This window comes from Epinephelus fuscoguttatus, linkage group LG20, assembly GCF_011397635.1.
Source record: "Epinephelus fuscoguttatus linkage group LG20, E.fuscoguttatus.final_Chr_v1".
In the NCBI taxonomy this organism is placed as follows: domain Eukaryota; kingdom Metazoa; phylum Chordata; class Actinopteri; order Perciformes; family Serranidae; genus Epinephelus; species Epinephelus fuscoguttatus.
The window spans coordinates 36,869,168-36,881,386 of NC_064771.1; the positions used below are offsets into that span (position 1 = coordinate 36,869,168).

General features: G+C 44.1%; 1 protein-coding gene across 5 annotated transcripts in view; it reads right to left on the minus strand.

Moving 5' to 3' along the window:
* Positions 1-588: 588 nt before the first annotated feature.
* plekha1b (pleckstrin homology domain containing, family A (phosphoinositide binding specific) member 1b) overlaps positions 589-12,219 on the minus strand; it is a 29,310-nt gene continuing 17,679 nt past the window's right edge. For 2 of the 5 annotated variants that reach the window (XM_049563357.1, XM_049563356.1), the window contains exons 11-13: positions 11,970-12,059; positions 11,282-11,308; positions 589-2,706 (exon numbers count right to left, since the gene is read on the minus strand). In XM_049563357.1, coding sequence (XP_049419314.1) covers positions 2,329-2,706; positions 11,282-11,308; positions 11,970-12,059 — 495 coding nt within the window. In that variant the 3' untranslated portion in view covers positions 589-2,328. Of the gene's footprint in view, positions 2,707-5,608; positions 5,784-7,543; positions 7,618-11,281; positions 11,309-11,969; positions 12,060-12,219 lie in introns of all 5 variants that reach the window. The other 3 variants (XM_049563360.1, XR_007448138.1, XM_049563358.1) reach the window with 3 other exon arrangements.

The following is a 12,219-nucleotide window of genomic DNA, read 5'->3' on the forward strand; positions in this document are numbered from 1 at the left end:
ACACTCCCTCTGTGTTGTAATCTGTGTGTATCCCACTGACTCGCTCATCACCGCTGCTCTGAACTCTGCTCACATGGCGGTTACTGCTGATATCAGGACGGTGTCATCGACAAAGTAAAGCACCCTCCCTGGTTAACACAATGAGCTCTGTCAGCACTGTTTCTGTTGTTAAGTGCTGGTTATGGAGTTAGCACCGTTAGCTGCTAGCCGCTGGCTCTGTCACCTCTATGTTCAGGAATGTGTGCACACAATTTATACACTCTGTATTTCACATAAAGTTTCTTTAAGGAAATAACTGAGCCTTTTTAAGAGTAAAAACAAAGATTTACATATTGAAAGCAAACCAATGGGTTTGGAGCTGTGTGTGCCACAGACAGGAAGTCAGAAAGTACTGACGGACTGACACTGTTTGTTTTTATGATAAGAAAAATACGGAATATTTTTTTCTTTTACTGCTGCATGTTACTTTTCTCCATGAACCACAAATATGAAATGAGAAGTAACGTTTGCTTTTGGATCCGATGTGACCAACTGCTACTGCAACTCATCCACCTGTCGGCAAAGAAACACACCTGAACCCAGCTCAAATCATTTTCATTTTTCTTTTAATAAACAGAGCACATGGTCTGAGACTCAAATACACACTAAAAAGGGTCAGAACAGCTCCTTTTTTATCAACTCTTTACAAAGAACATTGCAGGCACTTTACCCAGCTTATCTTTAACAGGGAACAGTAGTGGAGGGGGAGGGGTGTGTGTGTGCATGCAGCCATGCACACCTGTTTTACAAAAGTCAGTAAACAACATGTATGTGAACATTTTTTTTCCCCAAAAGCATCTCATCGCGTAAATCATAAAATCATCATCAAAACTAAAAGGACATAAGAACAAAAAGGAAAACCCACAACCACACGGAGTGCCGCCTCGCAGCCGAGGACCCAACAAGAACAAAACGACAGAACATTGCTGCTGAGTTTCATCCAGCTCCCGAGTCCAAAAACAACATTTACAGATGGACAGTACGAGTCGGGTTTCATTTTTAAACTAAAACACAAACACATCAACATGTGATGGAGTCACAGAGGAGCCGTGTCATGAGGAGTGACGCTGGTGAGATTCAGTCCACAGCTGTGAGTCCTTTTTACGAACGCTGCTTTGTGTCGTTTCATCTCGTATTTTAAACATAAACACTGAAAGACATTTGAATGTTTTACTGTTAGCGCTGAGCTCTGATTCTCTGCTGGTTTATACAGCGAGGAGCTCATAACGTCTAATCACGGATCAAAGTGTTCTGTCAGCTGTGGTTCATTTCAATTTTTCGCTTCAGTTGATGCAAATCTTCTACGGATTTACGGAAGTTTTTGAAATTATGTTGCTAATTTTAAATGAAAAGCTGTTTTTCTTTTCAGAAACGTCGACACTTCATAAATACGATGTTTTCACAAACCCACATATTGTATCTGTAGGTGACGCACGGCAATGATTAGACTACTAGCAACTGCACTGAAATTTACAAATTATGGTTTGTCTTATTCGGGCATGTTAAGCATTAAACCCTCAGCGTTAAAAATTCTGTGACCTCCTGGCTTATAATAATGTTATAATCCATGAATTACCTCCAAAGACAGCATGATGTCTAAAATAAGTATGTTGCTCTTCATTCCCAGGACTCTGGAAACAAAGTGCAGACATCCATATAAATGCCACCTCAGTGAATTTGAGCTTTGAACCTCTGAAACAAGTTTGACCTTTCTACTGGAGAGGAGAGAGAAGACGGTAAAGGTTCTCCAGTGGAAATTTAGGATTAAAGAGTTACAGAAGAGAATATCAAGCGGATTGTCTTAAAAAATTATCTGAGAAGAAGCTGGATTAGTCAGTCCCTCAGCAGGGTCAACACAAACAACGGACACTTCCTGTTTCTGACAGCAACATCTGTAAAGAAAACACAACTGCAAACTTTGGTTCGTCTGTTTCTTACACGAGTCGTGAAACCAGCCCATCGCTGTGCGACGAGCAGGGCTCACGGTGAAAACGTCACTGCACAATATCTAAGATTTATTTTTTCTTCGCATGACAATGTGGATTCTGTTTGCCAGAAGCAACACTTTGTAAATAAAATCCGGGAAGACAAAAGTGAAGGAAAACACGGCAGAGGAAGGAGGTCCGATTCCACGTGTGCACACACATACAAAACAATGGTCCCAGGAAGTTTGGAGACGGATCATTGAGTCAGTCAGGTAGTTTGTGAAGCACACAGAACAACTCAGGAGCTTATGTTGAAGTGTGTGTGTCCTTTACAGATTGTCAATCATCATCATCATCATCATCATCAAATCAGGGTAATCTGCATGTCAGAATTCTCAGTGGTGCGACTGTTCAGCTCCTCCTTGCCACCGCCGTCAACTAACCCCAGCCGGGCGATTTCGCTGCGCCGTTTCCACGGTGACTTGTCCAGCTCTGTTACTTTGAAGACTGCACCGTCTCCTGCAGCGACAGGCGTGAGCGTGCCGGCGGCAGGGGCATCATCACCGACTGAACGCCGCTCAGCCTCCACGGGAGCAGGCCCAGGAAGTTGTCCTGGTGGTGCGTGTCCAGAGTGAAGCTGAGGGCCCTCTGAGGAGGACTGTGGGTGGTGCGGCTCCTCGTCGCAGGGGTAGTAGAAGGTGGAGTAGGATACTGGGGAGGGAGAGGAGAGCTCACTGCGCTCCTGGAGAGAGAGAAAGAGGAGAGGAGGTGAGAGGCAGAAGAGTGAATGAAGGATGGGTGAATGGTGGAGCACAGCGATGACTCAATGGATGGATGATGGATGGAGAGGCAGAGTGAGGAGAGGAGAAAATAAAAAGTAAAGGGTAAAAACTCTGGTAAAGGTTCTGTGTGTAACATTTTCATGTATTAATTGTATTTCATTGCCAATGGGTGAACAGGTTGTAATGCAACTTGGGACCTTCTCCAACTTTCTCAGTTGCCTCGAACAGTCTGTGGACTGATTTCTGTGGGAAGGACTCCAAATCCAAAGGATGTGATGTTATATGCACTCTGAGCGCCTTGCCTCTCTTCAGCTCCTCTACAGTGGGCAACGCCAGCTAACTTTAGCTAAGAGATAAAGTCCACTACCGCCAACAAATGACAATCGCCCACCACAACACACAGGAGTCCACACACGCTGTGTTTCTGTTACATACATTTTGCAGCAGCAGCCCGGTGGAGACGGACAGTTAGTTTGCATCTGTAGCAATGCAAATTCAGCCAGAGCAGGACTGAGTGCTGTGAGGTTTAGTCCAAGACCACCCTCTCGACCATCCCAAGTCCCCTCCGCATCAGCAAACTTTCTGTTGCTGCTGTAACGCAGGTTAGACCCGCCAGCCCACTGTGAACCGTGGGGCTGGGGTTTTTACAGGTTGAATTTGAGTTGCTACAGTGGCTAAGGTCTGAGCTTCTGTCTAGTCTCCTCCCAGGGAAGAAGTGTCTTTAAGGCAGGGCGTGAGGTGGAGGTTCCACGGGCTGCGCTAGCTATCTAATTGGTGACTCATTTGTGTCTGATAACAGTAAGTCCATTAAATTCATTGTCCTGTATCATAATTTCAGTTCCCCATCTGTGCTGGAAAAAAAATCCCAATGTTAGCAGAAGCACTGACGTGAACAATATTGCGATACTGTGTTTTTAGCTAGCAAATTGCTAGCTTGCTAACGTAGCAAAATCTTATTTTATCTTATGAAGCACTTAACACCAGATCAATGCAGTGTTGCTTAGTAACAGCTAGCTGGCTAACCATAGTGTGCTTGCTCATTAACATTATCGCTAGCAAAATACTATTTGAGTGTCGGTTGGCTATCTTGCCAAATGAAGTTGTGGCGAAAGTTCAGTCAGGAGGACGATACTTTTGCATGCTTGGGTCTGTAATTTACTTCTTTCCTATTTGCCATTAAGTTGTTCTGTCAGCCAATCATACTCAACCAATAGCACAGTGACACACCTTCTCTGTTAGCCTATCATCTTACTGCTACTTGCTTTAAATATGGTTCTCTCTCTGTCTGTAGTTCTTTCATGGTGCCGTTGTGCGCACCCTTCAGCTCCCCATCACTGCCTAGTCTTTGCAGATTCATCAGCCTCATCAGTCATCAGCCACCACCACCTCCAGTGTCAGGACTCAAAGGGGGGATTTATCTTGCTGCTGCTTAGTTGACCATCCATTACAATCAGTTAATCTGCAATCTGTGCTAAACAACCATCTTTACTGAATTCACCTGCCTCTCCTGATTGAAATTCCTTCACCACCTAATCTGCTGTTGGTTGCTTTGTAACGTTAGCTGATAAAGGGAACTTACACACAATAATGTCCTCATTAACATGGAGCCAAACGCTCCAAATGAAATAAAGGAACATTACAAAGAGTAACATTACTCTAAATACGATTGATATTTATTTTCCAGCCCTTTCTCAACATGACTCTCAATCATTCAGTCTCGTTACTGTTTTGGCTGACGTCCAGGTGCTCGCTCTAAGCTTCAGAGTGTGAGCAACAGGATGCTGACTGCAGTAAATCTAACGGCCTCAGAGACACGAGGGGTCACTGATAACAAGGACAGTTACAGACAGAACCTTTAAGACAAGAGCATCTCATTAAGCTGCAGGTCAAAATAAGGAACTTTAACACCATTTTCACTGGTAAACTTGTTCAACTTTAAGTTGTATATTTTGGAAAACACTCTTCTGCACTTCCAGTTGTAGTGACAGACAGTTCAGAGTTAGGTTTGGAGTAACTAGGTCCAACAGAAATCATTTAGCTTTTGTCACTGATGACGTTCAGATTACAGAAGAAGTTATGTTTGCTGATGATCGAGGAAACATTTAGCTGATAGAATTAGATGAACTGATTGACATTCGCTCTTGGTGTATAAAGAAAATAACAACATGCATATCAGGTTTGATGGATCAGTATTAAGTTCAGCAAACACTTGCATTAGTAGAGAAAGTAAAGACAGCAGCCGGAGCCAGATCACAACATGACACAGAAATATTAACTGTGAGTTCACTGCTCAGTTTGAGTGTCAACACAGAGTCACTACAGGAAGTTTCTGACAGCTTTCTTAACTTAGATCAAACATAATAATATAAGATACTGAGGACCTCCTATCCACCTTATTCCTGGGGGCGCCCCAGAAATGAGTCCCAAAACCAGACATGAGTTAGCATGTTAGTCAACGGGTTTTTGGTCAGATGTCTGAAATAAAGTCTGTGGTTAACACAAGCTGAGGAGACTTTTATGTTTTGTTCTACGACATAAAATGTTAGTTAATTAGCATACGGTTACCTTATTGTTACCTCTGGAAATGCCAGTTCTGGTTCAGCACCAGAAACTTGCTGAAGGTGTCACAGGGGCGAGGAATAAGGTGGATATGGCTGCCACAGAGTGCTAGCTCTCCTAAAGGAAATTATTCCCAGTGCTGGCATGTGCAGCGTTTGTTTTTTGGCTCATTATTCCAGTTACGATCACATTTTACCTGCCAGCTTATCGCTGAGATACGGAGTCACACAATATCCGTCCAAAGGAAAAGCTGTGAATCGTGACAGTAACACAGGGGCTCATGCAGTTACAAGCAACACGTACGAGCGAGCGATGCTGCAGTTGCCAGGGAGCAGGGCAGGATCGAACAGCAGTTGCTAAAGAAGCGGAGAGGCAGTGGGGCTTGGTGATTGGACGATGAGCAGCGGTGGGAGGGGCAGGAAGTAGGCAGCGGGGCTCATTTAGGGAAGGTTAGTACGTCACTGTCACACCTCACTCTCTGAAAGCACACACACACACACGCAGAGGAAATACAGAGAGACACAGAGGGTTAGCGGAAAAACAAAAAGAAGAAGCTTGTGATGAATTTGTTTGTTTTGCCGGGAGTCAGGAACGCTGTAAATGTTATTAAATGACACACAACATGAATCAACAGCTGAGACAGAGACGGAGAGAGAAGACACATAAAGAAAGTTCAGAGATGATTGGTCATGTGACGACAATGAGAAGTGAAGGTTGACGTGTGGATGGATGGATGGCTTCTACGTCTGCTGCCAATATGAAACATGTAAAAAAAATGGTGAGAAGCTGGCGTGTCTGCGGACCAGTGTGTGGCGATGGCGAGTCAATGAGATGACAGTGATGCATGGGTGGGACGGGCTGTGATGGAGGATGAGGATGCTGCCAACAAACAGTCTTCAGGCATGACAGGATGAGCAGAGTTGAGCCAGCGAATCTGCCAAAGAGCTCGGGTCAACTATCTAGACTTCAAATAACCAGGAATTTTTCATGCAGCACTCACAAACCTTCACGTTTCAAATATGATTCACCCAAATCTGCAAACTATCTCCCTGCTGTTGCTACAGACTCCAGCTGGGACTTTAAAGGGCTGTTCTGTTCAAACTGTACGGACAACAGCAGCTTTAAGATGGACAAACACTACAGGGTTCATTCTGGATGTAAAAACAAAGGCCTCAGTTGGACTGGGACAAGACCGAGATGTGAGTGACGTGTAAGCGTCCTGCCGTCCAATCCACACTGATTTCTTCCTCGGTAAACTTCTCAGCTATCTGCCTGCAGCAGCTCCTGAAGAAACGTAACGTCATACAACAGTTCGTATAATATCCTTCAAATTTGCACCCTGTTTATGATGTTATGTCTTTTATGTTACCGTGGTTAGGTCTGGGCAAGTAAAGTTACTGTAGTTGGAGACTTGGTTGGGCAACTTTAGGTTTAGGCAATTAATTTTACGGAAAAGAAACATGGTGACGACATACCTTAAAATGACTTGAAGTTCATGCATCACACGGTTTTGAACACGGTGTCTCCTGGAGACAGTCCTGTGCTTTGTGACCCAACCTGCCTCCTTACTGAACTCCTCAGGACCACTTCCTTCTTTACTCTCCTCAGTGCATTTGTCAAGTGATTGCAGCCGTCCATAATACGCAGGTAATGCACGAATTACTGGCTCATAATTACGTGGGGTATAGAAGAATTTTGGTGCATTACTGTACACAGGAAAACATTCAAACAGTGCATGAGAACAGGCTGCCTGGGGAGCTAAGCGGACGGCACCAACCTGACTTCACCAAGCTAACTGACAGCTAGGTTGGTCACCATAGCTACTTTAGTTGGACGATATATTGTCCCAGAAATAACTGCGATAAATTATATTATTATGATTTTGAGACTATTTCATGCCGCTGATGCACTGATAATATAACAGCAAAATAATGCAAATACAATCCTAGGGATGGACGACCTGGGAGCTGGGCGGTTTGCTGGTGGATTTATGGAGTGGACGATAAAGTTGTTGGAGGGTAAAACTACAAATGACGAGCTAACGACTATCAGGACTCACAGCTCCAAAGAACTGCTGCTGGCTACCGCTAAGCTACACCACACTCTCTAAACGCTTTCAGTGTGGATCGGCCGGACTCAGAACCAGAGAACTCCTGTAGTGCGCAGGGTAGGTGCTCAGTAAGGGGAGGCTGGTGGCGAGGGTTAATGTGGGGGCGGGGAGGGCATGGGGTCACATACGTGCTGCATTCACCACTGCAGAATGGCGTATACCTCTGTATACAAGGGCTGGACAGCCGTCTGGCCTGACGGATCTGAAAACAACAGTTTACAGCACAGCTCAGTTACAGTCATGTGAAGAGCTCCTTTCCAAAACACCACATGTCCGCCTGTCCGCCCACGGAGGGACTCGCACCATCCCATCAATGGTGACGGCACAAAGCTTGACTTTAGAGTGAGAGTATGAGCTGTGAAATCGTCTTAAAATGCTGAGACGTCCTTTAAAATGTCCTGAATCCACTCAGAAAAACTACTTTGTTACAAGAACAAAAACCTTCCACCAAATTTTATTTATAGTAAATCTATCCGAGAGAGAGAGAACGGGTTTCCACCAGGGCTGCACGATTATTGCTGAAATGTTTATTATCATGGTTTTGATCACTATCAAGATCACAATCATTTATCATGATTATTCATTGATTCTAGGGACAAAATGTTTCTATTGCACATTCATGTTTAATCTGCAGCTTTCACTGTCACACTGTTACATCCCTGCTGATGTTTCATGATCCTGGGCTCCAGTCTGCGCTTTCTGTATAGACTACTTCCTGTTCAGTCCTCTTGTCACGATTGGTCTTATTTAATGTCTTTGTGTGTTCTCCCACCTTAGTGAGACGGTGCTTCTCAAAGTCGAGGATGCTTCCTTGGTAGGATGGGTCCTTCCAAGTCTGGTCCTACAAAGGCTAGGCAAGACTCAGTCCTAGTTTTCGGTGAGCACACACTGGAACAGGCTAGCAAAGAGGCCCCGCCTTCTATTCTGGCAAGCCGTACACAAAACAGAATGTGGGCACTTCATGCCTCCTGAGGATACACACGTGCATCCTTGAAAATTCTCTAGAGAAAGGACTTGGTCCTCGGTTGAATTTGAAGGATCCCTGACATCGGGACAGTCCTTTGCAGGATTCAGTGACATGGGAACCATCCCAATATCCCTCCTTTACTCCTCTGTCCTCCGTCCTCTTGACCTGGACATTGATTGAGACCTGCCATCCTGAAGGACGTCCCAGTTCCTTAAACAAGCTCCGAGGAGTTTAGAAGAGAGAAGCAAGGAGAAATCTCTGAGGAGTGATGGGCGAGGACACACAAGAGCAGCCTTCTGGGAAGTCTTTAATCGGCTGACATGCCCCCCAATTTGATATCTATTGACTGGACACCTTCACCAGTGATTCTACTGATGAACGCATCTCATCATTACGTTAGCTGGTTTCCTGGTTTTACAATGATTCTGTCTTTGTAAATAAATTATTCATAATTTTGCCTTCAGACTGCCTCTCCTTCTTTTTGTCATGGCTTTAGAGCCAGGTCATGATGGTGCTAATGCAGAGAGCAGGTTGTTCTTCATTGTGTTTGTCAGACAGAGAAAACTGCTGCTCTGACACTGGGAACTGTGTCTTTATTAATATCAGCACGGTGCACTTGTGTGCAGATACAACCAGCTGTTAAAGCAGACTGACAGCTGATCCAGCTGTGATCAGCTGCTGCGTGATGCTTCAGAGGAAACCACTCCTCTTTTCTCCAGAAACATATTTCCTTGTTTCCTCTCTCCTCGCCATGAAAAGACGAGTGAGGGAAACGTGAATGCAATTTAGGAGACATGGATTGGAATGCAGAATCTTTCCATAATCTCAACGACTGATCTCGCATCCATGTTTCCCTCACTTCTGTCTCTTCCTGATGTCTTAGCTCTGCCCTCATAAGACGCAGGGCAGAGATGCAAGGATGAGATGCACGGAAAGAAACAAGGAAATATGCCCTTAGAGAAATGAGACGTGAGCTGATCCAGCTGTTATCAGCCGTTGCTTCACGTGACACTTCAGAGGAAACAACTCGTCATTTCTCCAGAAACATGTTTTCTTGTTTCCTCTCTCCTCACCATGAAAAGATGTAAGTGGGGGAAACGTGAATGCAATTTAGGAGACATGGATTGGAATGCACCTATAAATTCCTTGAAATTCAGCCGTTTAAGGATCTTTCCTTGGGTTAATCTCAATGTTAATCTCCCTCACCTCCGTCTCTTCCTTATGTCTTAGCTCTGCCGTCATAAGACGCAGGGGAGAGATGCACGGAAAGAAACAAGGAAATATGCCTTTAGAGAAGTGAGACGTGAGCTGATACAGCTGTGATCTTCAGACACTTCAGAGGAAACAACTCCTCATTTCTCTGGAAACATATTTCCTCTCTCTCTCCTTGCATGGTTTCCTTTCATCCATTCCTTTCATCAAAAGTTTATGACAACAACAAGCTCAAAACCAAACATGGCGACTGTGGAGGAGATATTGATAATGTACCTCTTGCATAAAAGACAAAAACAGAGGCAGCGTTGTAGGAGGCGTTGGTCGGTGCATTCGTGCATTACCTGCGTCCTCCAGTCGTGATGTATTTAACGGCCTCACCGACCGCCTCCTCCTACAACGCTGCCTCTGTTTTTGTCTTTTATGCAAGAGGTACATTATCAATATCTCCTCCACAGTCGCCATGTTTGTTTTTGAGTTTGTTGTTGTCATAAACCTTTGACTCTGGGCTGCCCCCTGGTGGATATATTGGTTAACATCCATGCCAACGTAAAGGACGCATGGAAGTATGTGGGCAGTGACGGTAACATCGTTTGAAACGGACGTATACATTTTCGTACATAAAGGGAGCATAAATGAGCCCTTAAGGATCCTTCCTTGACTTTGAGAAGCACCACTCGTCTGCCCCACCCTGATTTGTTTCATCGGTCCCTCGTTATCTGCCTGCTCTCCTTGTGCATTTGTCTTCGTGCTCCCCTTTTCTTTTGCCAGTCTGTCTGTGTTGTTCTCTGTGTTCCTTGATTACAGCTTTGTTCCTAGTGTGGTTTTTGTGTAAATAAAAGTGTTTATTGGACACATATCTTTGACCAGATGGAGTGCCACTGCATCAATTATTTCAGTCTGTCTTGGAGAGCTGAGTGGATACGGTGAAGCACTGTACAGCGTTGCTCTTATGGAGGTCTGAGTTGACGCTGGACAACGACAGAGATTTAGTGAGGCGATGTTGGCGTCGCTGTCCTTCTCGATCTTCATGTGTTCACTGTACTGCAGTTTGTGTTTTCTCAGTATGTTGTTTTTGTTTCCTGAACTCTAAATTTAAAATACTCCCAAACCAAAGATGATCTGATGATCTTCACCTTGCTCCACATGTTCTGTTTGACCCGTCTGCTCTCTGTTGTACATCACTCTTCTTCTCTGAAGTGCAGCTGCAACATTCAGGAAACATTTAACAGGCTGCTGCTGCAGGATGCACGCTCAGCGGCATCACAGCTGCCATGGCTGTTAAATTAGGAAGTGCGCCATTTCATATGAGCAGAGCACGCGTTTTAACATCAATATCACCATTGATTGTGTTCAGTTAAGTGTGGGAAGCCAAAATTATGATGGACATTCGATTCACTGTGCAGCCCTGATTCCCCCGTCAGCTGATCAATCTTCTAACTCTTTTCTTTTGGTGGTTATTTGTGTGGTTTTGGAAGGAAACTCTTCAAACAGAGAGAAAAGACTGAGGGAGAGTTAGAGCCGAGAAAGATCACGAGATCTAGATCTGTGTGTGCATGTGTGTGTGTGTGTGTGTGTGTGAGAGAGAGAGAGAGAGAATAAACAGACATAAAAACACAGAGAGTAAGGTGTTTCGACAGTTTGTGCAGCAAAAACACTTTTTTTGTGTGTGAGAACACATTTCAACCTTCATCATCATCGAGTTGTGAAACTCCTAAAAAAAAAAAAGGGAAGAAAATCATCAAACATGGACCAAATCTGTAAAATATTAAATTCCTATCAGGGGATACAAATAAGATGAGACTGAAGTTGACTATCTGGGGTTTGTTTTTCTCTGAATACATGAAAATAAATATGTTTGATGATGATAATTTAAACCTCAGTAAGCTGTTTGTCTGCTGCAGTAACTCTTTCTGCCACACGATGGCGCCACTTCACAAGATCAGGCATAAACAACATGCAGCTCCTTCATCATGAGGAGTGATGGGACCCAAATAAGTTTAAAGTGTCTTACAGACCAACTGCAGGAAAGGTTTTTACAAACTTATAAAGTAAAGTGTTGATCTTAATATGATCTTTGTGACAGTCTGTGAGCTGTACTCTGCTCCTCTGAGATGTTCCTGTCTTTACTGAATGTAAATACAAATAAAGATGCTCATGTTCTAACAGCACGAAAAATATAAACCTCTATCTTGTTAAAAGTTTTTTGCTTTAAAAATCTCTTAATCCAGGTTCAGATTTCTTCTATTTCAACACCACAAGTGTTGCTAAAAATAATGTGTGTTTTCTGTGTCTTATTTTGGCGAGTGAGCTCGTTTAAATGTGACGTTACCAAATGTTTTAAGTGAGTCCTTTGAGTCTGACGGGACACTTACAATGTTAGCGGAGCGCCCGGGGCCGCGCTGAGCCACGATCGCTCCTGAGATGGCCTTAATCCAGCTGTGCATGTCCTCTGGACTGTCAGCCTGACACACATATACACACACACACACACACACACACACACACACACACACACAGAGGGAGAGAACATGGTCATGTATCATTTTTTAGTGGCACATCTGATCTGGGGTGGTAAAGAAGTTATTTATAAATACAGACAGTGGTTTTACGTCTGCAGGGCTC